We start from the raw sequence: 24,165 nt of genomic DNA, 5'->3' as shown, positions 1-24,165 counted from the left end.
CTCTGTTTGAAGACGTCCATTGAAGGGGAACTCACCACCTCTCGTGGCAGCCTGTTCCACTCATTAATCACCCTAACTGTCAAAAAGTTTTTTCTAATATCTAATCTGTGTCTTCTCCCATTTAGTTTCATCCCATTGCTTCTAGTCTTTCCTTGTGCAAATGAGAATAAAGATGATCCTTCTACAATGTGACAGCCCTTGACATATTTGTAGACAGCTATTAAGTCTCCTCTCAGTCTTCTTTTTTGCAAGCTAAACATTCCCAAATCCTGCAACCGTTCCTCATAGGACATGGTTTGCAGACCAGTCACCATTCTGGTCGCTCTTCTCTGAACTTGCTCCAGTTTGTCTATGTCTTTTTTAAAATGTGGTGCCCAAAACTGTACACAGTATTCCAGATGAGGTCTGACCAAAGAGGAGTAAAGACCGATAATGACTTCACGTGATCTAGACTGTATGCTTCTGTTAATACATCCCAGAATTGTATTTGCCTTTTTTGCTGCTGCATCACACTGTTGACTCATGTTCAGTCTATGGTCTATTAGTATACCTAAGTCTTTTTCACATGTACTGTTGCTTAGCTCTATTCCTCCCATTCTGTATATGCTTTTTTCATTTTTATTGCCCAGATGTAGTACTTTGCATTTTTCCCTGTTAAAAACCATTCTGTTGGTTGCTGCCCACTGCTCCAGTTTATTTAGGTCTTTTTGAATCCTCTCTCTCTCTTCTCTAGTATTAGCTATCCCTCCTAGCTTTGTGTCATCAGCAAATTTAATCAGTTTACCCTCAATTCCTTCATCTAAATCATTGATAAAGATGTTGAACAATACAGGTCCCAGGACGGAGCCCTGTGGTACCCCACTTGAGACATTCATCCAGCTGGATGTGAAGCCATTTACAACCACCCTTTGAGTCCGATCACTAAGCCAGTTATGAATCCACCTAACAGTTGCCTGGTCCATTGCATACTTGGTCATTTTTTCAATAAGGATGGTGTGAGATACTTTGTCAAATGCTTTGCTGAAGTCAAGATATACTATATCTACAGCATTTCCCTGATCCACCCAGTCAGTGATTCTGTCATAGAAGGAAATTAAGTTAGTCTGACATGACTTGTTAGTTACAAACCCATGCTGACTCTGGTTAATCACTTCATTCTTATCCATGTACTTACATACATGTTGTTTAATAATTTGTTCAAAGATCTTTCCTGGTATAGAAGTCAGACTCACCGGCCTATAGTTCCCTGGGTCCACCTTCTTCCCCTTTTTGAAGATAGGAACAACATTTGCTCTTCTCCAGTCTTCTGGGACTTCTCCTGTTCTCCAAGAATTTTCAAAGATTATGGAGAGTGGTTCTAAAATTTCTTCTACGATCTCCTTCAGTACTCTGGGGTGTAATTCATCTGGACCTGGAGACTTGAACTCATTTATGTTAGCTAAATATTCCCTCACAATCTTTCTGTTTACAGATAACTTGGATTCCTCTATTCCTTTAAAAGGACAGTGAAGATCAGTTGATGTTACATTTTCTTTCTGAGAGAAAACAGATGCAAAATAGGAATTAAAAAGTTCGGCCTTCTCAACATCCTCTCTTACCATTTCTCCATTTTCATCCTGTAAAAATCCTATAGCATCTTTGACTTTTCTTTTACTTTTGACATACCCCCAAAATCCTTTTTTATTGCTTTTGACATCTCTTGCAAGCCTTAATTCATTGTCAGCTTTAGCTAACCTGATACGTGCCCTGCAGGATCTGCAGACTGCATTATAATCTTCTTTAGATATGCCTCCCTCTTTCCATTTAATAAACATTTCTTTCTTTCTTTTTAGCATGTGTTTAAGTTCTGTGTTCATCCATCCTGGTTTCCTTAAATGCTTCCCATTCTTCCTACTTTTCGGGATTGTTAACGATTGTGCTTTGAGAATCTCATTTTTAAAAATTTCCCATCCTTCCTGGACATTTTTGTCCTTAAGGACATCCAGCCATTGGATCCCTCCTATTCTCTTTCTGAGTCTCTTAAAATCTGCCTTTCTAAAATCTAACCTTGAAGTTTCAGTCTTCACATGTCTTCCTCCTCTAGTTATCCAAAATTCTATAATAGCATGATCGCTGCCTCCTAGGGTCCCAGCAACCTTTACCTCCTCAATCATTTCCTCCCTGTTTATAAGGATTAGATCCAAAGTAGCAGATCCCCTTGTTTTCTCCCCTACCTTTTGGAAGATAAAGATGTCAGCAAGAGAGGATAAGAATTTGCTTGACCTGTTAGTTTTACTTGAGAGAGATTCCCAACAAATGTCTGGATAGTTGAAATCTCCCATGACCACTACGTCATATTTTTGGGAGAACTTGGTCATTTGATACATAAAGAGTTCATCCATATCTTCAGCTTGCCCAGGTGGCCTGTAGTAAATGCCTACAATGGTGTCCTTTCCGTTGTTCTCTCCTTGTATTCTTACCCAAACAGTTTCCACAGAACTCCCAGTCTCTGAAGCTTCAATCTCTGTGCAGATATACGCTTTTCTAACATACAATGCAACACCTCCTCCTCGTTTATCAAGTCTGTTTCTTGCAAATAAGTTGTATCCTTTTAGCCTTTTATTCCAATCATGTGTATCGTCCCACCAAGTTTCAGTGATTCCAATGACATCATATTCCTTTTCCTGCATTAGCAGTTCCAATTCTCCTTGTTTGTTGCCCATGCTTTGTGCATTTGTATAAAAACATTTTAGTTTGTGATTGGTTTCTCTTCCTCCCATATTTTTATTATTTAAATTGTTTTGTCTTTGTTCTTCCTTTCCACTTCCAGTAGCAGAGATCTCAATAGTATTTGTCAGCTGTATGGCTTTTTCTGGCCTTTTGCTTCCCTTCCCACATTGTTCTAGTTTAAAGCTCTTCTGATGAGTGTAGCAAGGCGACTTCCAAATACATGTTTTCCAGTCTTCGTAAGGTGCACCCCATCTCTAGCAAGTAGTCCATCGTATAGGTAATTCATTCCGTGATCCAGAAATCCAAATCCTTGTTGACGGCACCATCGACGTAGCCAGTTGTTCACTTGTAGAATCTTATTCCACCTCTTTGTTCCATGGCCATCCACTGGGAGGATGGATGAGAAGACCACCTGCGCTCCCAATTCTTTCACTTTCTTGCCTAAGTCTTCAAAGTCACTGCAGATGGTTTCCAGGTCCTTTCTTGCGGTGTCATTTGTCCCCACATGTATTAGCAGGAATGGGTAGTGATCTGTAGGTCTGAAGAGTCTTGATATCCTGTCAGACACATCTTTAATTTTTGTTCCTGGAAGACAGCACATTTCTCTTGAGGTTATGTCTGGTCTGCAGATAGTCGCCTCTGTTCCTCTTAACAGGGAATCCCCCATGACCACCACTCTCCGTTTTTTCTTCACAACATTCTTCTTTCTCCATCCAGGAGGATTCTGAGGGCTTACAAGGTTATTCATTGCTGGCAAAGTCTTATTTTGCTGTATTTCTTCATGGTTCTCCTGCGTGAGAGCCTGGTACTGGTTCCTGAGCAGTATGGGTGCTGACTGCCTCTCGATCCTCCTGCTTCTGTGGGTCACATGCTTCCATTCCTCTGTTTCGTCAGGTGCAGTTCGAATTTCTTCTCTTTCTGAATCATGAAGAGATAATTCTGCTCTGTCTAAGAACTCTTCACCTTCCTTAATGATTTTCAAGGTAGTTAACCTCTCTTCTAGATTTCGCAACTTTTCCTCCAACAGGGACACAAGCTTGCATTTCTGGCATGTGAAGTTTGGCTTTTCCACTGGCAAGTCTGTGAACATGTAGCAGGATATGCAGCTCACCAAATGGCTCCTGGACTCTTCCATGTTCTTATTGTTAATGTTCTGAAAACAGTGAAAAAAGCTTAAAAAAAAGCCTTCAAACCGGCGCGCGGTTTACCGATGTCCTCTTTTCAGCTCCAACAGCCAAAATCCAGTGTTCTTTGAGCTCGCGGAGACTCTTCACTTACCCCAAAATGCAGTGGGAATATGCAAATTATCTCCTCAGGACTCCTCCCCTGGTTTACCGATGTCCTCTTTTCAGCTCCAACAGCCAAAATCCAGTGTTCTTTGAGCTCGCGGAGACTCTTCACTTACCCCAAAATGCAGTGGGAATATGCAAATTATCTCCTCAGGACTCCTCCCCTGGTTTACCGATGTCCTCTTTTCAGCTCCAACAGCCAAAATCCAGTGTTCTTTGAGCTCGCGGAGACTCTTCACTTACCCCAAAATGCAGTGGGAATATGCAAATTATCTCCTCAGGACTCCTCCCCTGGTTTACCGATGTCCTCTTTTCAGCTCCAACAGCCAAAATCCAGTGTTCTTTGAGCTCGCGGAGACTCTTCACTTACCCCAAAATGCAGTGGGAATATGCAAATTATCTCCTCAGGACTCCTCCCCTGGTTTACCGATGTCCTCTTTTCAGCTCCAACAGCCAAAATCCAGTGTTCTTTGAGCTCGCAAATGGCTGCAATGAAACAAAGAGTGAAAAATTTAAAGGGGTCTGAATACTTTCCGTACCCACTGTAGGATTTACATGTTTTGCTGCTCTATAATATACAGGGATCCGCATACATGACAAACTACATTCAGGCTGTAGTAAGGGATGCTCCTGTGTTGTTTATGTGCTGCACTCTCACAGTTTTCCTCCACACAGTGTTTTTTCCCAGATCAAATGAAGGAACTCTCACATGGCTGTCAAATAGAGAGACAACTGACGGTCCCGGCTTCAGGCGCCTTCTCTTACAGGGCCAGAGCTTTTATCAGTAAATTAATGGGTAAATGTTTTAATTTTCCACTTGATAAGTATCTGATAAATGGTCTCACATTTGTTCTTTTAACCTACGAGGTTTCCCAAGATGATAGGTTCTCTTTAAAAGGGTATTCCCATCTCCAAGATCCTATCCCAATATGTTGTAGGTGTAATAATAATAATAATATTAGCAAATACCTACAATTAGAAATGTAGTATGGTTTTTCTGATTCTCTGTGTCACTTATCTCATGTGCAGGCATTGCAGGACCTTCGGCATCCATGGTTACGACCATTGATATAGTGAGTTAGCTCATTGCTGATGGCCGTAACCATGGATACCTAAGGTCCTGCAATGCCCTGCACATGAGGAAAGAGACAACGAAAAAACGGAAAACTATACTACATTTCTAATTGGAGGTATTTGCTAATATTATTATTATTACACCTACTACATATTGGGAAAGGATCTTGGAGATGGGAATACTCCTTTAAGTCTGTTAGTATAAATTTTCTTGGTGGGGGGGGGCATATAATCTATATGGTAGCCTTGATGGTGCTTTTTGCCCAACAGCTTGCTGTGATCTTCTCCTAGACTTGGGAGAAGGAATATAGATGTTCTACCTTAACTCTGGTGCCATTGCTGACTTTGCTTTGTCTGGGTCTCAGTTAACAGTGGGGTACCACAGGGGTCAGCATTGGGCCCCCTTCTTTTTAACATATTTATTAATGACCTTGTAGGGGGCATACAGAGTAATATTTCAATATTTGCAGATTACACTAAACTCGGCAGAGTAATCAATACAGAGGAGGACAATTTTATATTACAGGAGGATCTATGTAAACTAGAAGCTTGGGCTGATAAATGGCAAATGAGCTTTAATGGGGATAAATGTAAGGTAATGCACTTGGGCAGAGGAAATAAAATGTATAATTATATGCTTAATTGTAAAACACTGGGCAAAACTGTCACTGAAAATGACCTGGGTGTATTCGTGGACGACAAGCTCACGTTTAGTGGCCAGTGTCAGGCAGCTGCTGCAAAGGCAAATAAAATAATGGGATGCATTAAAAGAGGCATAGATGCTCATGAGGAGAACATAATTTTACCTCTATACAAGTCATTAGTGCGACCACACTTAGAATACTGTGTACAGTTCTGGTCTCCGGTGTATAAGAAAGACATAGCTGAAGTAGAGCGGGTGCAGAGAAGAGCGACCAAGGTTATTAGAGGACTGGGGGGTCTGCAATACCAAGACGGGTTATTACACTTGGGGTTATTTACTGTGGAAAAACGAAGGCTTAGGGGTGATCTTATTACTATGTACAAGTATATGAGGGGACAGTACAAAGACCTTACTACTGAGAGACGGGGACAAGGGGACATCTTCTACGTCTGGAGGAAAGAAGGTTTAATCATAATCACAGACAGGGATTCTTTACTGTAAGAGCAGTGAGACTATGGAGCTCTCTGCCGCATGATGTTGTAATAAGTGATTTACTACTAAAATTTAAGAAGGGCCTGGATGCTTTTCTTGAAAAGTATAATATTACAGGTTATATATACTAGATTCCTTGATAGGGCGTTGATCCAGGGAACTAGTCTGATTGTCGTATGGAGTAGGGAAGGAATTTTTTCCCCCAATGTGGAGCTTAGTGTTTGCCACATGGGTTTTTTTTGCCTTCCTCTGGATCAACATGTTAGGCTATGGGTTGAACTAGATGGACTTAGTCTTCCTTCAACCTTAAAAACTATGTTACTATGTTACTATGTTACAGCGTTATGTAGAGTTGAAATTGACCCCGAAATTTCTTCCTTAAAGGTTTTATTTTGAAGATGAACAGTTAACTGGTTCAGCCAAACATAAGGACTCACTGAAGTAGATGCCTCCTAATTTTTCTCCAGGTCTATATCAGCTCTTTTATACATAGAATCCTTTAAAAGATCCTATATTTTCAACAGGAAAAGCTGATGGTCTTCGAGATTATAACTACAGGATCATCAATTTTAAGAGCCCTTTCCTAACCTCCGACTCATCAAATGGATATTTACATTTGCGAGAATGAGGAACTTTCTATCAGGCTTCTTCCATTCCCTCCTACTGAGAGCATAGGAAACCTCTAGATCTCCTAGGCTGGAGGTCCTCAAACATCCCGTCCTGGACTGTCCGAGGTGCTTTTTTCTCTTCAACTTTACTAAAAGCCTTTATTCAAGGAACAAGTCTTTTGCCTGGAACAAAGGTCTACCCAAAGCTTTTTCTCCTAAGAATGACACCGATACTACTTTACCTTCCTCGTCAATCTCATAGCACTATCCCCTAAATAATTAGACAGATATGTGTGAGGAGTCCCGGGAAAAGTTCTCTTAAATTCCTCTATGGAATTGGGAACTTCAACGTTAATGATCTTCTTAATATTCTGAAGAAGCTAGAGGACAGAGAGAAGGACAGCCAGGCGGCCCAATAGAAATCCTCTGTAGATACAAAGGACAGCTTCCTTCCATAAACCTTCACCACCTCAGGCCCAAAAGTGGCACCGCCAGTCATCAAAATGATGATGCGCCACTATCTTAGAACCCCTCTTCCATCCAAACACCAAGGCATCAGAAGAAGCTCCATCAAGGCGGTCACAAATCTAGCCTCAATGCACAATGGCTGACACTAGCACGTCACACACTGAACAGAGGAGGAGAATATACACCTGGGACCCCTGTACGGCAGGAGGAGCCCACTACAGACCAGCAACAGGAATGGAAGGGCCCTAAGGAGATCAGCCACAGGAGAAAAAAAACAAATTAAATGTCCATACTCCTAGAGTAGACTCTAGGCCCAGGTATCTCAACCCATAGGAAATCTGGGGGGATAGAGCCCAGAAACTCCCGAAACATCCTGGAGGAACAACAGGTCCCCCTACTTTGTCCATGTACTTAACAGAAAAGAGGAATTGAGTTGGCTAGAGACATTCTGGAGGAAGTCTGTTCCTGATTCTGTCTGGAAAAGTAGGACCTCTCCCCGATGCGGTCATGAGTGTAAGGGAAATCTTAATACTTCAGCACAAGACACTGTGGACAATTGTAGTCTCCAGCTTTGTGGGAACAGTTTGGGGTTCTCCATTTTCGGTTCCCCATGACTGAGACCAGTGACAGAGCCCGGACCTCAGCACTATCCTGTAATGGAGATTGTGAGCCCGGCCTCCCCCCAACATCAGGGTCTGACCTCACTAATGAGCTTCTGGATGAAGGGGCAAAAATCCCCAAAATCTTGTAGAAATCCTCCCCAGAAGAGCGGTAGCCGTCATATCTCCAGAGACGAAGACTCCATATTATTGTGTATGGATGTAGGATGGGAGGTCAGAAAAGCTCCTGGAGGGGAATGTGGAGGGAGTCCATACAGTTGTGCTCAAAAGTTTACATACCCCGGCAGAATTTTTCCTTTCTTGGCCTTGTTTCAGAGAATATGAATGATAACAAAAAAACTTTTTCTCCACTCATGGTTATTGGTTGGGTGAAGCCATTGAATGTCAAACTACTGTGTTTTCTCTTTTTAAATCTTAATGAGAACCAAAACATCCAAATGACCCTGATCAAAAGTTCACATACCCCAGTTCTTAATACCGTGTATTGCCCCCTCTAACATCAATGACAGCTTGAAGTCTTTTGTGGTAGTTGTGGATGAGGTTCTTTATTTTCTCAGATGGTAAAGCAGCCCATTCTTCTTGGCAAAAAGCCTCCAGTTCCTGTAAATTCCTGGGCTCAAGCATGAACCATAGCATGAACTGCGCGCTTGAGATCTCTCCACAGTGGCTCAATGATATTGAGGTCAGGAGACTGAGATGGCCACTCCAGAACCTTCACTTTGTTCTGCTGTAGCCAATGACAGGTCGACTTGGCCTTGTTTTTGGATCGTTGTCATGTTGGAACGTCCCATGCGCAGCTTCTGGGCTGATAAGTTCAAATTTGCCTCCAGTATTTGCTGATAACGTGCTGCATTCATCTTTCCTTCAACGTTTACCAAGTTTCCTGTGCCTTTGTAGCTCACACATCCCCAAAACATCAACAATCCACCTCCGTGCTTTACTGTAGGAATGGTGTTCCTTTCATCAAAGGCCTTGCTGACCTCTCTCCAAATGTAACGTAATGGCTTTCTTCTGGCGACTCGACCATGCAGCCCATTTTTCTTCAAGTGCCTCATTATTGTGCATCCTGAAACAGCCACACCGCTAGTTTTCAGAGTCCTGAATTTCAGCTGATGTTATTTGTGGGTTTTTCTTTGCATCCCGAACAATTTTTCTAGCAGTTGTGGCCAAAATCTTTGTAGGTCTATCTGCCTGTGGTTTGGTTTTTACAGAGCCCCTGATTTTCCATTTGTTTGAACGCAGCTGACTGGCATTATCAATTCCTTGGATATTTTTTTTGTATCCCTTTCCTGTGTTAGGCTATGTGCCCACGATGCAGAAATGCTCAGGATTTTTTCCTGAGCAATTCTGCATCTCCCTGGCAGAAAAAAACGCATGCGGATTGTACATGCGGATTGTACATGCGTTTTCCTGCCAGAGACTTGCGGATGTGAAGCGTTCTTCACATGCATTTCCGCATGCGGGTTGTCAAGCGCTTTCCAGGCGATTTTAGCATCACTTGGAAAGTGCTTGACAAACAGCATGGATTTATATAGTGTGACCCGAGAGAATGTCAAAAAATAAATATATACTTACCCTCCGATGGCCCGCACTGTCTTGCTTCACCGTCCCGGCTGCGGCAGACTGAAGGACCTGCCGACGTCAGCGTCGCGTGACCCGTCACATGACTCTGACGTCAGCGCAGGTCCTTCAGTACATCGCGAACTGCCGGCATGCGAGGAGGAGTGCACCGCGGGCCGCCAGAAGGTAAGTATATATTTATTTTTTATTTTATTGTATTTTTTTACAGTTTCTATGGTACCCGGGTCTGGAGGAGAGTCTCCTCTCCTCTAGACCTGGGTACCATCTGCACATTAGAACGCATGGAATGCGCATCTACATATACAGTAATGCGTAATCCATGCGATCTAATGCAAGTCAATGGCGGCGAAAAAGCAGCACTTCCGCAAAATAATTGGTAGTGCTGTGTTTTTTTCCGCAATGATAATCCGCAGCGAAAATTTCCGCAGCATGTGCACAGCACAAGCGGATTATCATTGGGGAACATGGCAGACCTTCTACCATGAGTTTTTAAACCGCTTCCCGACCGCCCACTGTAGATAAACGTCGGCGCTTGCTGGGCTCTGTGCAGCGCCGACGTTTAAAAACGGTGGGTGGTCTCGCAGCGCTCAGGACCCCCAGGGTCCTGCAAGCGCTGTGGGAGCAGTGCAGAGCGTTAGCTCTGACAGGGAACATCATCGGGACCTGATTAGATCAGGTCCCAGTGATGTTAACCCTTTGCTGTCTTCTATATGCCACGATCTATAGTGATCGCGGCATATAGAAGACAGCAGGAGGAGAGGGGGTCGTCCACTTACCTCTCCGACGACCCCTTGATTCCTTTCAGGACCTGGCGTTGCTATGGCAGCTGGAGGTCACATGACCGCCTCCAGCTCTGCCATATATGGTGTCCTTCCTGCCTGGCTTCAGCCTGTAGCTGATGCCAGGCAGGAGACTGTGAAACAGTCAGTGAAGATCTCATATAATGTAATACATGTCTATTACATTACATGAGATCAGGGATCAGAAAAATAAAAATTAATGTCCCATACAGGGACTAAGTAAAAATGTAAAAAAAAGTAAAAAAAAAATGTTTTGAAACTGTTAAAAAAAAAATACAAAATAAATAAAAATGAATAAATAAAATATTAAACCGATAAATCCATATATTTATGCAAAAATAAAAAAAAGTACACATATTTGGTATTGCCGCGTCCAAAACAACCCGAGCTATAAAACTGTCACACTAATTAACTCCCTCTGTGCACACCGTAATAAAAATAAATAAAAAACGGAGCAAAAAACTATGCTTTTTCCTCATATCGCCAAACAAAAAGTGGAAAAAAATGCAATCAAAAAGCAAAATGGAAATAAAAAATGGTATCGCTGAAAACGTCATCTTCTTCCGCAAAAAACAAGCCGCCATACAGCTCCATCAGCCAAAAAATAAAAAAGTTATAGCGCTCAGAATAAAGCAATGCAAAAAAAATATTTTTTCTATAAAATAGTTTTATTGTGTAAAAGCGCCAAAACATAAAAAATATACAGTACGTGTAGTATCGCTGTAAACGTACTGACCCGAAGAATAACGCTGCCTGATCACTTTTACCACACGCAGAACGGCATAAAAAAAAAACTCAAAAAACAATTCCTGAATTGTTGGTTTTTGTTAATTTTACCTCCCAAAAAACGGAATAGAAAGCGATCAAAAAATGTCACGTACCCAAAAATGGTACCAATAAAAATGTCAACTCGTCCCGCAAAAAACAAGCCGTCACATGACTCTGTCGGCCGAAATATGGAAAAATTATAGCTCTCAAAATATGGCGATGCAAAAACTAGATTTTGCAAAAAAAAAGCGTCTCTTAGTGTGTGACAGCTGTCAGTCATAAAAACCCGATATAAATCTGGTATCTCTGTAATCGCACCGACCCGAAGAATAAAGTAATCTAATCAGTTATATCACACGAGGAACGGCGTAAAAAATAAATAAAACCAATTCTTCACCTGCTACTGATTAGTTTATTATGTCTCCCAAAGATCGCAGTATGGCTCGGCACACATTTATCCTGCGCTCTGCGCTGAGCACTTACGCCAGAGTTTCCATGTAAATCTCTGAAATATGTGATTCAGCCGGAACCCATGACGGAAGATTCCCTGCAATGAGGCAGATATAGGCCACTGTGGATGCCGTCTGGCCTGTGATCCCACGGTGTCATTTGTTTTAGGCGTGCATAAAAGTGCGGTTGGCCACAGTTTTGTGCACTTCTGAAAAAAAGGACACCGCTAAACAGAGGCCAGACGGAGTCCAGAGTAACTCTGCTGCCTCATTACAGTGAATGGATCCGGCAGGGGTTTCATCTGAATTACATCACTTGGAAATTTAGATGGAAACCCCGATGTAAGTGCTCAGCCTAGAGCGCCGGATAAATGTTACGTAAAATGTTCCCAATAAAAGCTTCAACTCAGTCCTCAAAAAAAGCTAGTCCCCACTCAGGTCCGTCATCTGTTAAAAATATAAGGGACTTCCAAGTTACTGGTAGCAGAAAGGCTCTGGAAAAGCGAAATGGCCCTTGCCCCCCAAAAGAAATTCAGAAAATTTTGTGCTCCCAAATCCAAATGCCTATTCTACAATAATTTGTTCTCCAATTGTCAAATAGCGCTCCGTCCCCCCCAGATCTCGCCGTATGGCTGAGCGGTACGATGCAGCCACATATGGGGTATTGCCACTTTTAGAAGAAATTGTGTGACACATTTCAGCACCATTTTTACCCATTGCCCTGTGTGAAAATGTAAAATCTGAGGGTAAAACATTTTTTTGTGGTAAAAATATAATTATGCTTTTTTCACTGCCCAATGGTATAAATTTAAAAATTAAAAAATACTCACTACTTCCCTAGATGAATTCCTTGAGAGGTGTAGTTTACAAAATGGGGTCACTTGTGGGGGTTTCTGCTGTTTCGGCATGTCAGCGACTCTTCAAATGTGACATGGTGTCTGCAACCTATCCCAGCCAACATAGCGCTCCTTTCTCTTCCGAACCCTGCCGTACACCAAAGCAGTGGTTTTCCCCCACATATGGGGTATCGGCGTACTCAGGAGAAATTGCACAACAAATTTCATGGTGCAATTTATCCTGTTACCCTTATGATAATACAAAATTAGGGAATGAAAAACATTTTTTGTGGGAACAATGTGAAAATTTTATTTTTATGGCTCAATATTATAAACTTCTGTGAAGCAGCTGGGGGTGCAAGGTGCTCACCACACATCTAGATAAGTTCCCTACGGGGTCTAGCTTCCAAAATGGTGTCACTTGTGGGGGGTTTCCACTGTTTAGGCACATCAGGGGCTCCCCAAATGCAACATGGCGTCCGTTAATTATTCAAACAAATTTTACATTCAAAAAGTCAAATGGCGCTCCTTCCCTTCCGAGCCCTGCCGTGCGCCCAAACAGTGGTTTGCCTCCACATATGGGGTATCGGCGTGTTCAGGAGAAATTGCACAACAAATTTCATGGTGCAATTTATCCTATTACCCTTATGATAATGCAAAATTAAGGGATGAAAAACGTTTTTGCGGGAAAAATGTGAAAATTTTATTTTTACAGCTGATTATTATAAACTTCTGTGAAGCACGTTGGGGTTCAAGGTGCTCACCACACATCTAGATAAGTTCCCTAAGGGGTCTAGTTTCCAAAATGGTGTCACTTGTGGGGGGTTTCCAGTGTTTAGGAACATCAGGGGCTCTCCAAATGCAACATGGCGTCTGCTAATTATTCAGACAAATTTTACATTCAAAAAGTCAAATGGCGCTCCTTCCCTTCCAAACCCTGCCGTGCGTCCAAACAGTGGTTTTCCCCCACATATGGGGCATCGGCGTGTTCAGGAGAAATTGCACAACAAATTTCATGGTGCAATTTATCCTATTACCCTTATGATAATGCAAAATTAAGGGATGAAAAACGTTTTTGTGGGAAAAATGTGAAAATTTTATTTTTACAGCTGATTATTATAAACTTCTGTGAAGCACCTTGGGGTTCAAGGTGCTCATCACACATCTAGATAAGTTCCCTAAGGGGTCTAATTTCCAAAATGGTGTCACTTGTGGGGGGTTTCCACTGTTTAGGCACATCAGGAGCTCTCCAAACGCAACATGGTGTCTGCTAATTATTCAGACAAATTTTACATTCAAAAAGTCTAATGGCGCTCCTTCCCTTCCGAACCCTGCCATGCGCCCAAACAGTGGTTTTCCCTCACATATGGGGTATCAGCGCGCTCAAGAGAAATTGCACAAAAAAATTTGGGGTCCATTTTTTCCTGTTACCCCTGTGAAAATAAAAAAAATTGGGTCTAAAGTAACATTTTTGTGAAAAAAGTTAAATGTTAATTTTTTTCTTCCACATTCCAAAAATTCTTGTGAAGCACCTGAAGGGTTAATAAAGTTCTTGCATGTGGTTTTGAGCACCTTGAGGGGTGCAGTTTTTAGAACGGTGTCAATTTTGGGTATTTTCTGTCATAAAGACCCCTCAAAGTGACTTCAAATATGATGTGGTCCCTAAAAAAATGTTTTTGTAAATTTTGTTGGAAAAATGAGAAATCGCTGGTCAACTTTTAACCCTTATAGCTCCCTAACAAAAAAAAATGTTGGTTCCAAAATTGTGCTGATGTAAAGTAGACATGTGGGAAATGTTATTTATTAACTATTTTGTGTGACATATCTCTCTTATTTAAGGGCATGAAAATTCAAAGTTTGAAAATTGCAAAATTTTCAAAATTTTTGCCAAATTTCCGATTTTTTCACAAATAAACGCAAGTGATATCAAAGAAATTTTACCACTATCATGAAGTACAATATGTCACGAAAAAGCAATCTCAGAATCAGGGGAATCCATTGAAGCGTTCCAGAGTAATTGCTTCATAAAGTGACAGTGGTCAGAATTGAAAAAATTGGCCCGGTCACGAAGGCAAAAACAGGCTCTGGTGCGAAGTGGTTAAGCATTTCTGCAGCGTTTTTGCCGCTGCAGAAACGCTTAAAAAAAGCATCGTGGGCACACAGCCTTAGGCTATGTGCCCACGATGCAGATTTTTCCCTGAGCATTTCTGCATCTCCTTGGCAGAAAAAACTCCTGCAGATTTTACATGCGTTTTTCTGCCAGGGAGAAGCGTTTTTTAAGCGTTTTGCATGCATTTCCGCATGCGTTTTTTCAAGCGCTTTTCCAAGCGATTTTGAGCATCATTTGGAAAAGTGCTTGACAAGTTGCTCACACAATATAAATCCATGCAACTGTCATGGATTTATATTGTGTGACCAACTTATGTTGCTTTAAATGCAGCATCAATAGTAAAAAAAAGAATTAAAACGTAAAAAATAAAAAAAACATTATACTTACCTCTATGGTGGCCCCCGGTCTCCTCCGGTGGCGTCCTCGGCGTCCCGCGGTGTTCTGAAAGGACCTGCGGTGATGTCATTTAGTCAGCTGGCAGGTCACGCGACCGCCAGCGTCAGCAGTCGCGTGACCATCACATGACTAAATGACGTCACCGCAGGTCCTTTCAGAACACCGCGGGACGCCGAGGACAGAGGAGGCCACCGGAGAGGAGACCGGGGGCCGCCGGAGAGGTAAGTATAATGTTTTTTTTTTATTTTTTACGTTTTAATTCTTTTTTTACTAATTGTTCCCGGGTCTGGATGAGAGTCTCCTCTTCTCCAGAACCAGGTACCATCCGCGCATTGAACCGCATAACATCCGCATGCATACATGCGGATGTTATGTAGTTCAATGCAAGTCAATGGCGGCGATTTCACCACGTTTATGCACAATAAATAGCTGTGCTGCGGATTTTTCCGCAATGATAATCCGCAGCGGAAATGTCAGCAGCATACGCACAGCACATGCGGATTATCATTGGGAAACATGGCAGACAACTTAACAAGCGTTTTTAATGCGTTTTCGCGGCGGAAATGGAGCAGCGGAAACGCATTAAATCCGCATCATGGACACACAGCCTTATACAGTTCAACTACCTTTTCCCGTAGATCCGTTGACAATTCTTTTGCTTTCCCCATAACTCACAATCCAGAAACATCAGTGGCTGGATGAAAGATGCAAGAGTCTGCCTGGATCCCAGAAACTCACTCAGCTTTTATGCACACACTCTGATTACAAGCAAACAGGTCACAGGTGAGGATGTTACCTTTAGTAGCCATTCAAACCCATTTGTGTCAAATTCTGAGCATGTTATCAGGACAAAATCACCAGGGTATGTGAACTTTTGATCAGGGTCATTGGGATGTTTTTGGTTGTCATTAAGACTTAAAAAGAGAAAACACAGTAGTTTGACAATAAATGGCTTCACCAGACCAATAACCATGAGTGGAGAGAAAGTTTTTTTGTTATCATTCATATTCTCTGAAACAAGGCCAAGAAAGGAAGAATTCTGCCGGGGTATGTAAACTTTGGAGCAGAACTGTACTTTTGTCCGTAAAGTGTAGATAAACCGGTTAAAATACATACATGACACAGATCACATTACATGAAAGTATCTATAGGGTGCCCTAATAATGCCAAGCAGATGGGTGCAATAATCCAAACCTGGTAGTGCCTCTGCCAAGCTGCTGTCACCTCCCTTTTCTGTCAGTCTATTCTGGCTAGTTACTGCCTGGCTCCTACGTCACTTCAAAACATAATTTCTACAATTATATTTCATTTAAAAAAAAAAATTGCATAGTTTTGCTTTTACATGCTCTTTGTTTCACGGCACATTCAACCTTGAAGCGGTCTGTTGTCATAAAATCAGCCAAGAGGAGCTCAGAAAGAGACAGATGAAAGAGTTACAAGCTCCATGTCAGACTTTCATAGTGGGCTCACTGATGGATCCTCAGTTAACTCGTTCTGCAACCAATGTGCTCCAATTCATTACACAATGCTCAGGGGAGAAGTTTGGGGAGAGTTTACTGGAATCAATGTCCATTACCTTCAAAATCGGGCAAGGCGCTATCGTCCACTAGCAGCATGGGACGGACATCTTTCTGCTCCAGCAGGTTCCTCGCTGCTGTCAACGATGTGAAGATCTCGTCCTCGCTTATATCAAAGTGCAGCCTCCGCAGTCTCTCCAGCAGGGTCCTCTTACACTCTTTGGTCGTATTGGTGACAAACCGTATGGTAACGGGAGCGGAGCGCAATCTACAGCGAGGAACACAGCAGCAAGTGGGAAAAAAAAAACATGGTTGTTCCATCAGCAACAGCGCCACACCTGTCCGCAGGTTGTGTCTGGTACTGCAGTTCAGCTCCAATAAAGTAAATTGGCCAAACTGTAATACCACACACAACCTGTGGACCGGCGTGGGGCATTTTTTTTCTATCCCCTTAGATATGATTAGAGAAGAAAATATTATACAATAACTCCTACCTCTTCAGAGCCTCCTGAGCCCCCGGGATAGCGGTGTCCTCAATATGGAGGGTGCCACTTAGATCCACCAGCACAGCCTTAAGGGCACGTCGAGCAGCCATTCTACAAAGATTGAGCAGGTTTATATTTGACTTATTCTTATTTTTTTATAATATAATAAATAATAGTCCCATATAATCATATATGCAATAAAGCAGCCATATAGTGTCCGCATATAAGAGCGAGGCATAACAATTCTGTACAACAGTGCTAGTCGCACGTTAGTGCAAGCGATGGTAAATACATATAATAATGCCAGCAAGACACGAAGATATACTGCACTACCAAGTCAGGATGATCAAATAATACTGCCACACAGTGCACATGTCATAGCACTATAGCATGCGGGTAAATGGGCCAAAATGTAAACAACAACCATAACATTGGCCATACTGATTTTCAGTGCCGCTAAAATGGTGCCGACCTTGGCTACCCCAACACATTGCCAGCCATGGAGATTATAAAATACCTCCAGACACAGCGCTTCTATAAGAGTGCCAGTCACAACGCACCTCTAATAGCCAGACACAGAGCTCATACATGAGGGCCAGCCACAGGGCCCCGATGACAGTACCAGCCTCACGGCGTCTATGACTGTGCCAAAAACAGGGCCCATATGACGGTCCCAGCCACAGAGCCTTTATAACAGTGCCAGCCACAGAGCCCCTATGACGGTGCCAGCCACAGAGCCTTTATAACAGTGCCAGCCACAGAGCCCCTATGACGGTGCCAGCCACAGAGTCCCTATGACGGTGCCAGCCACAGAGTCCCTATGACGGTGCCAGCCACAGAGCCTTTATAACAGTGCCAGCCACAGAGCCCCTATGACGGTGCCAGCCACAGAGCCCCTATGACGGTGCCAGCCACAGAGCCCCTATGACGGCGCCAGCCACAGAGCCCCTATGACGGCGCCAGCCAGAGTCCCTATGACGGCGCCAGCCACAGAGTCCCTATGACAGCGCCAGCCACAGAGTCCCTATGACAGCGCCAGCCAGAGTCCCAATGATAGCGCCAGCCACAGAGCCCCTATGACAGCGACAGTCAGAGTCCCTATGACAGCGCCAGCCACAGAGCCCCTATGACAGCGCCAGCCACAAAGTCCCTATGACAGCGCCAGCCACAAAGCCCCTATGACAGCGCCAGCCACTTAGTCCCTATGACAGTGCCAGCCACAGAGCCCCTATGACAGCGCCAGCCGCAGAGTCCCTATGACAGCGCCAGCCACAGAGCCCTATGACAGCGCCAACCAGAGTCCCTATGACAGCGCCAGCCACAGAGCCCCTATGACAGCGCCAGCCAGAGTCCCTATGATAGCGCCAGCCAGAGCCCCTATGACAGCGCCAGCCACAGAGTCCCTATGACAGCGCCAGCCAGAGTCCCTATGACAGCGCCAGCCAGAGTCCCTATGACAGCGCCAGCCACAGAGCCCCTATGACAGCGCCAGCCAGAGTCCCTATGACAGCGCCAGCCACAGAGCCCCTATGACAGCGCCAGCCAGAGTCCCTATGATAGCGCCAGCCAGAGCCCCTATGACAGCGCCAGCCACAGAGTCCCTATGACAGCGCCAGCCAGAGTCCCTATGACAGCGCCAGCCACAGAGTCCCTATGACAGCGCCAGCCACAGAGTCCCTATGACAGTGCCAGCCACAGAGTCCATATGACAGTGCCAGCCAGAGCCCCTATGACAGTGGCAGCCACAGAGTCCCTATGACAGCACCAGCCACAGAGTCCCTATGACAGCACCAGCCACAAAGCCCCTATGACAGTGCCAGCCACAAAGCCCCTATGACAGTGCCAGCCACAGAGCAGCTATGACTGTGCAGCCACAAAGCCCCTATGACAGTGCCAGCCACAGAGCCCCTATGACAGCGCCAGCAACAGAGCAGCCATGACAGTGCCAGCAACAGAGCCCCTATGACAGCACCAGCCACAGAGCCCCTATGACAGCGCCAGCCACAGAGTCCCTATGACAGCGCCAGCCACAGAGTCCCTATGACAGTGCCAGCCACAGAGCCCCTATGACAGTGCCAGCCACAGAGTCCCTATGACAGCGCCAGCCACAGAGCCCCTATGACAGCGCCAGCCAGAGTCCCTATGACAGCGCCAGCCACAGAGCCCCTATGACAGCGCCAGCCAGAGTCCCTATGATAGCGCCAGCCAGAGCCCCTATGACAGCGCCAGCCACAGAGTCCCTATGACAGCGCCAGCCAGAGTCCCTATGACAGCGCCAGCCACAGAGTCCCTATGACAGCGCCAGCCACAGAGCCCCTATGACAGCGCCAGCCAGAGTCCCTATGACAGCGCCAGCCACAGAGCCCCTATGACAGCGCCAGCCAGAGTCCCTATGATAGCGCCAGCCAGAGCCCCTATGACAGCGCCAGCCACAGAGTCCCTATGACAGCGCCAGCCAGAGTCCCTATGACAGCGCCAGCCACAGAGTCCCTATGACAGCGCCAGCCACAGAGTCCCTATGACAGCGCCAGCCACAGAGTCCCTATGACAGTGCCAGCCAGAGTCCCTATGACAGAGCCAGCCAGACTCCCTATGACAGAGCCAGCCACAGAGCCCCTATGACAGAGCCAGCCACAGAGCAGCTATGACTGTGCAGCCACAAAGCCCCTATGACAGTGCCAGCCACAAAGCCCCTATGACAGTGCAGCCACAAAGCCCCTATGACAGCGCCAGCCACAGAGCAGCCATGACAGTGCCAGCAACAGAGCCCCTATGACAGCACCAGCCACAGAGCCCCTATGACAGTGCCAGCCACAGAACCGCCATGACAGTGTCAGTCACAGAGTCCCTATGACACTGCAGCAACAGAGCCCTATGATGGTGCCAAAACAGAGCAGCCATGACAGTGCCAGCCACAGAGCCCCTATGACAGTGCCAGCCACAGAACCGCCATGACAGTGCCAGCCACAGAGCCCCTATGACAGTGCTAGCCACAGAACCGCCATAACAGTGTCAGTCACAGAGTCCCTATGACAGTGCCAAAACAGAGCCCTATGATGGTGCCAAAACAGAGCAGCTATGACTGTGCAGCCACAGAGCCCCTTTGACAGAGCCAAACACAGAGCCCCTATAATAGCAATGGTCGGCCATGGAGACAAGATAATGGACTCTCTCCAAGTTTCTGTCCTGTTTGACGAGGAGGAAAGCTCTGAGGACACATCTCCATTAATGTCTCTCTCTTCCCCCACTGGACGCTGTTCCTGCAGGTTCTGATATAAAGTATCACCTAACTGTTCCATTGTTTCCTCATCTCTGGCTGGAAATGATTTACATTCCATTGTTTTCACAATAAGGAAACATTTCTCAGTAATTTGTGCTGTGAGATTCGTTATCTTATCAGCGCACATTACAGAGCGGCGGTTATCAGTCTGTGTCATCTCATATAAGCGATGAGCCATCAGCCGTCCTGTAATATTGCTCCTTATCACCAACACATCGGCTACAATGTCAAGGTGAAGGCGCATTCTTGTCCTTGAGAACATGTGATGTGGCTGATAAGCTCTCAGCCCCTGCAGCGACTGCCGTCCTGATGGGATCTTATAGACCTCGCTGCATTCTTGGGCCAGATTATCGCGCCGGCGTGCAAAATTTTTGCTGTGATATTGCATGCGATGCTAGCCTGCGGCATCCCATAACTTTTGCATTTTGAGGTTTTGTTTTGCCATTACGGCGGAAATCTCATTACTGCGCCCTGTGTGTCTCCAAATGCAGCTCACAAATTGCACGAGGATTGGACGGTGAGCTAGCAAGAGATCGCAGCACAATGAATCGAGGACTAAGGCTACGTTCACACTTTGCGTTTTTTCTACGTTTTTTTCACAAATTTTAAGCTGCGTTTTACAGTACCAGCAAAAGCTACAAGATTTCAGAAATCTCATGCACGCACATTGTTTTTTCTTTCCTGACTGATTTGGAAAACGTTTTTGCACCAACAGAAAGCAATGAGCAAGTGCAAAAAAAACTCACAGGTTTTGCTGCAAAAATCTAAAGAAATTGCATGATTTTTGAGGGGGGCACTAAACTTTATCAGCATGCACAAGAGACAATAAAAAAGCAGCAAAAACGCAACGTCTGAGGCCTAAGGCTATGTTCACACATCATGGTTTTTTCAGCATTTTTTGCTGCAGATTTTTATGCAAATTTTCAGCTGCCTTTTGCAGTACCAGCAAAGTCTATCAGAAACCAGAATTCTCTGTTCACACATCATGTTTTGTTTTTTTGGTTCCGGATTTTGTGCCTTGCATGTTTTTTTTTGCAGAATAGAGCATGTCACTTCTTTCAGTGTTTTTTCAGGGTTTTTTCAGCAATTTTTCACCCATAGGAAGTTATGGGTGGTGGAAAAAAACGCTGAAAAAAACGCACCAAAATTTGCATCAGCATTTTTTAGCGTTTTTGATGGCAAAATAGAATGAGGTTCTTTTTTTTCACCTTACTTTATGTACATGCATAAATACAGACAGAAGGACAGTGAAAAAAACGCATCAAAAAAGCACCAAAACTGCAAGAAAAACACTGAACAAAACGCCCCTGAAGATAAAGTTTTGCTGCAGATTTGTGACGCAAAAAAAAAATATAATGTGTGAACATAGCCTAAAGATGGATTCAAAAACTGCAGTCACGTTTGAAAAATCATTGCCTCTATCACAGCCAAGACTGAGACACGAGTGCAAGACGTTTTTTGTAGATTTTTGCTCCAACATCCTATCAAATTTTCCCGATAGGAGAGTCGTTGAATATCCTGTGATGATTACGTCACTAAACAAAGTTTTCAATAGAATTTCTGCAACAACAGAATTGAAAAGTGCAAAAATGATCTGGATTTGACGCCCATTTCTTCCTACGTACGTGATGGTGATGCCCACGGTGCAAAACTGATAAATCTACAACACTAATCAATTTATGCTGCAGATTTAATACCTACTACTGGGTCACGTTCACACACAGATTTCCACTGTAGATTTTTCTGCAGATCTGCAACAATCCAAGTAGTCCGCGGGTGTTAATTGCAAATTTTTCAGCTTCTCCATTAAGAATGAGCATTCTGCCGAAGTGAAAATCCGCACTATTAGTCTTCATTCAGACGTCCGATTTTTGCATCCGAGTGCTATCCTTGTTTTTTACGGATAGCACTCGTACCTGTGACAGTCTATGGGACCATTCAGACGTCCGATCTTTTCCTCGGACGGAGCGGTCTGCGGAAAATCACGGAGTCATGCCCGATTTTGATCCGAGCTTTGGATGAAGATTGGCAATGCAAGTCAATGGGCTCATGAAAAAAAAATCGGACTGTACTCAGATGACATCCAAGTGCGACCTGATTTTCACGAACTGTCAGAATGGAGAAATTGGAGAATATTTTACTTTTTAATTTTATTTTATTTTTTTATTTCTCTATGTATGAGAAAATCGGATCACACTTGTACTATACTCTGATCAGAATAATAGGTCCGATGTTCTTCAACATGAGAAAAAAATTGGACATTTGAATGAGGCCTTATCTGATTTTTGTGCAGATATTTAAAACAAAACTCATTCACATGTGTTGTACTGTAAATTGTGCAGAATCCACATTGTGTGAGCATAGTCCAATACACCAGCCGCCAAGATCCACAGTGGAATATTAGCATATTTGCTCAGTGGGAGCGTACCTTTCGTCAAAACCATTTTTGTGGCTGCGGTTCCTCTTTGTCCTTGGACCTACACTAAATGGTAAAAAATTCTGTATGACATTCTATATTGTTCTAGCTGGATTAAAAGGAATCTGTCAGCACGTTTTTACATAAGGAAGTAGTGGCGTGACTGTGTAGGCGTTTGTTCCCCGATAAAAACGATACCTTTTTTGTAGAGATCCGATGTGCCAGTCACTAGAAATCCAGCGTAGAAGGCTTATGAAAATCAGGCTGGAAGTGCACTGGGGGCGTGGCTATAAACTTGGACTAATCAGCCACGCCCCCAGTGCACTTCCAGCCTGATTTGTTTAAGATTTCTTCATTGGATTTCTCGGGACTGGAACATCGGATCTCTACAAAAAAGGTATCATTTTTATCAGGGAACAAGCGTCTGTACAGCCATACTACTACTTCCATACGTAAAAAGCTGCTCACAGGTTCCCTTTAAAAAAGGCTTAGGCTAAATTCATATGAACAAGTCCGATCTTGCGTCATCAAAATAATGGATCCATAACAGATATAGCACATGGATGTCTTCTGCCTGCATTCCAGTGACTTTAATGGTCAAGTCCAAGCTGCATAAAAGGAAAAATGGACCAGAAAAGGACAGGCAGAAAGCTTTGCTTTCCTCTGTGGGAGGGGGTATCTAGGCCTGGATATCATACTTTTTTTTCTGCCATTTCTTTCAAATCCTTCTTTACAGACCTTCAAAAACACTAAGAAAAAAACACAATAAAATAAGAAAAAGCCACCAAAAAAAACGCAGCCTTGCAGCGCTGGGGTCCTGGGTTCAAATCCCACCAAGGATAACATCTGCAAAGAGTTTGTATGTTCTCCCAGTGTTTGTGGGTTGCCTCTGGGTTCTCCGGTTTCCTTCCACACTCCAAAGACATGATAGGGAATGTAGATTGTGAGCCCCGATGGGGACAGTGATGATGATGTCTGTCCAGCGCTGTGAAATTAACAGCGCTATATAAGTGAGTAAAATAATTAATAAATAATAAAAAAACAAACATTAAAAATGCTTGAAACAATCGGCGTGGCGACCTACTACGCAGTTAAATAATTTTTTAAAAAATCAAAATAGTTAGACAGAGCGCAGGACTGCGGGGTCAGACGACAGTGTTTGTGGTCTGTATCCATGGAGACGCATTGATCCAAACAGGAGCTGTGTACACCATTGTTAGGTTGCAAAGTTTTCTCATTTTTTTTTATCTATTTTTTTTTTTTTTAATGCATTGAAGCAATTTTTTGCATAAAAAAAACAACACCTTTAAGTCTTATTTACATGGTTTCCTATATTGCCTCTGCTGCTGACTATTCCTAACCAGGTTTTTTGTAGCAGGAGGACAGAACTACAAGTCCCAGCACAGTTATGTCATTATAGCATTCTACAGCTTGCATTTGTTACCTATTCTTAACCATTCATCTTATGCAAACAACAAATGCACTGACTGGAGTAATCATATCATGTAAGAAAGTAGTAATGGATGGCATTGGAGCTCTGCCTTACCTCCTAACCAGAAGCACTGCAATCCTGTCACTGACTGAATATAGGTGACCACCATAAAGCCTGACCTAATCTATACCT

General features: G+C 43.8%; 1 protein-coding gene across 1 annotated transcript in view; it reads right to left on the bottom strand.

The window, feature by feature from the left end:
- The window catches only part of HDHD2 (haloacid dehalogenase like hydrolase domain containing 2), a 41,510-nt gene extending 17,345 nt beyond the window's left edge, over window positions 1-24,165 (bottom strand). Inside the window, exons 1-3 of the mRNA XM_073680567.1 lie at window positions 24,088-24,165; window positions 16,855-16,956; window positions 16,420-16,628 (exon numbers count right to left, since the gene is read on the bottom strand). Of these exons, the coding sequence (XP_073536668.1) occupies window positions 16,420-16,628; window positions 16,855-16,955 (310 nt within the window). The 5' untranslated portion in view covers window position 16,956; window positions 24,088-24,165. The remainder of the gene's footprint in view (window positions 1-16,419; window positions 16,629-16,854; window positions 16,957-24,087) is intronic.

This window comes from Phyllobates terribilis, unplaced genomic scaffold, assembly GCF_046119375.1.
Source record: "Phyllobates terribilis strain yellow unplaced genomic scaffold, ASM4611937v1 Scaffold_1__5_contigs__length_1240528914, whole genome shotgun sequence".
Lineage (NCBI taxonomy): Eukaryota > Metazoa > Chordata > Amphibia > Anura > Dendrobatidae > Phyllobates > Phyllobates terribilis.
The sequence above is the reverse complement of the archived record's forward strand: the minus strand, read 5'-3'. Positions and strand labels throughout refer to the sequence as shown.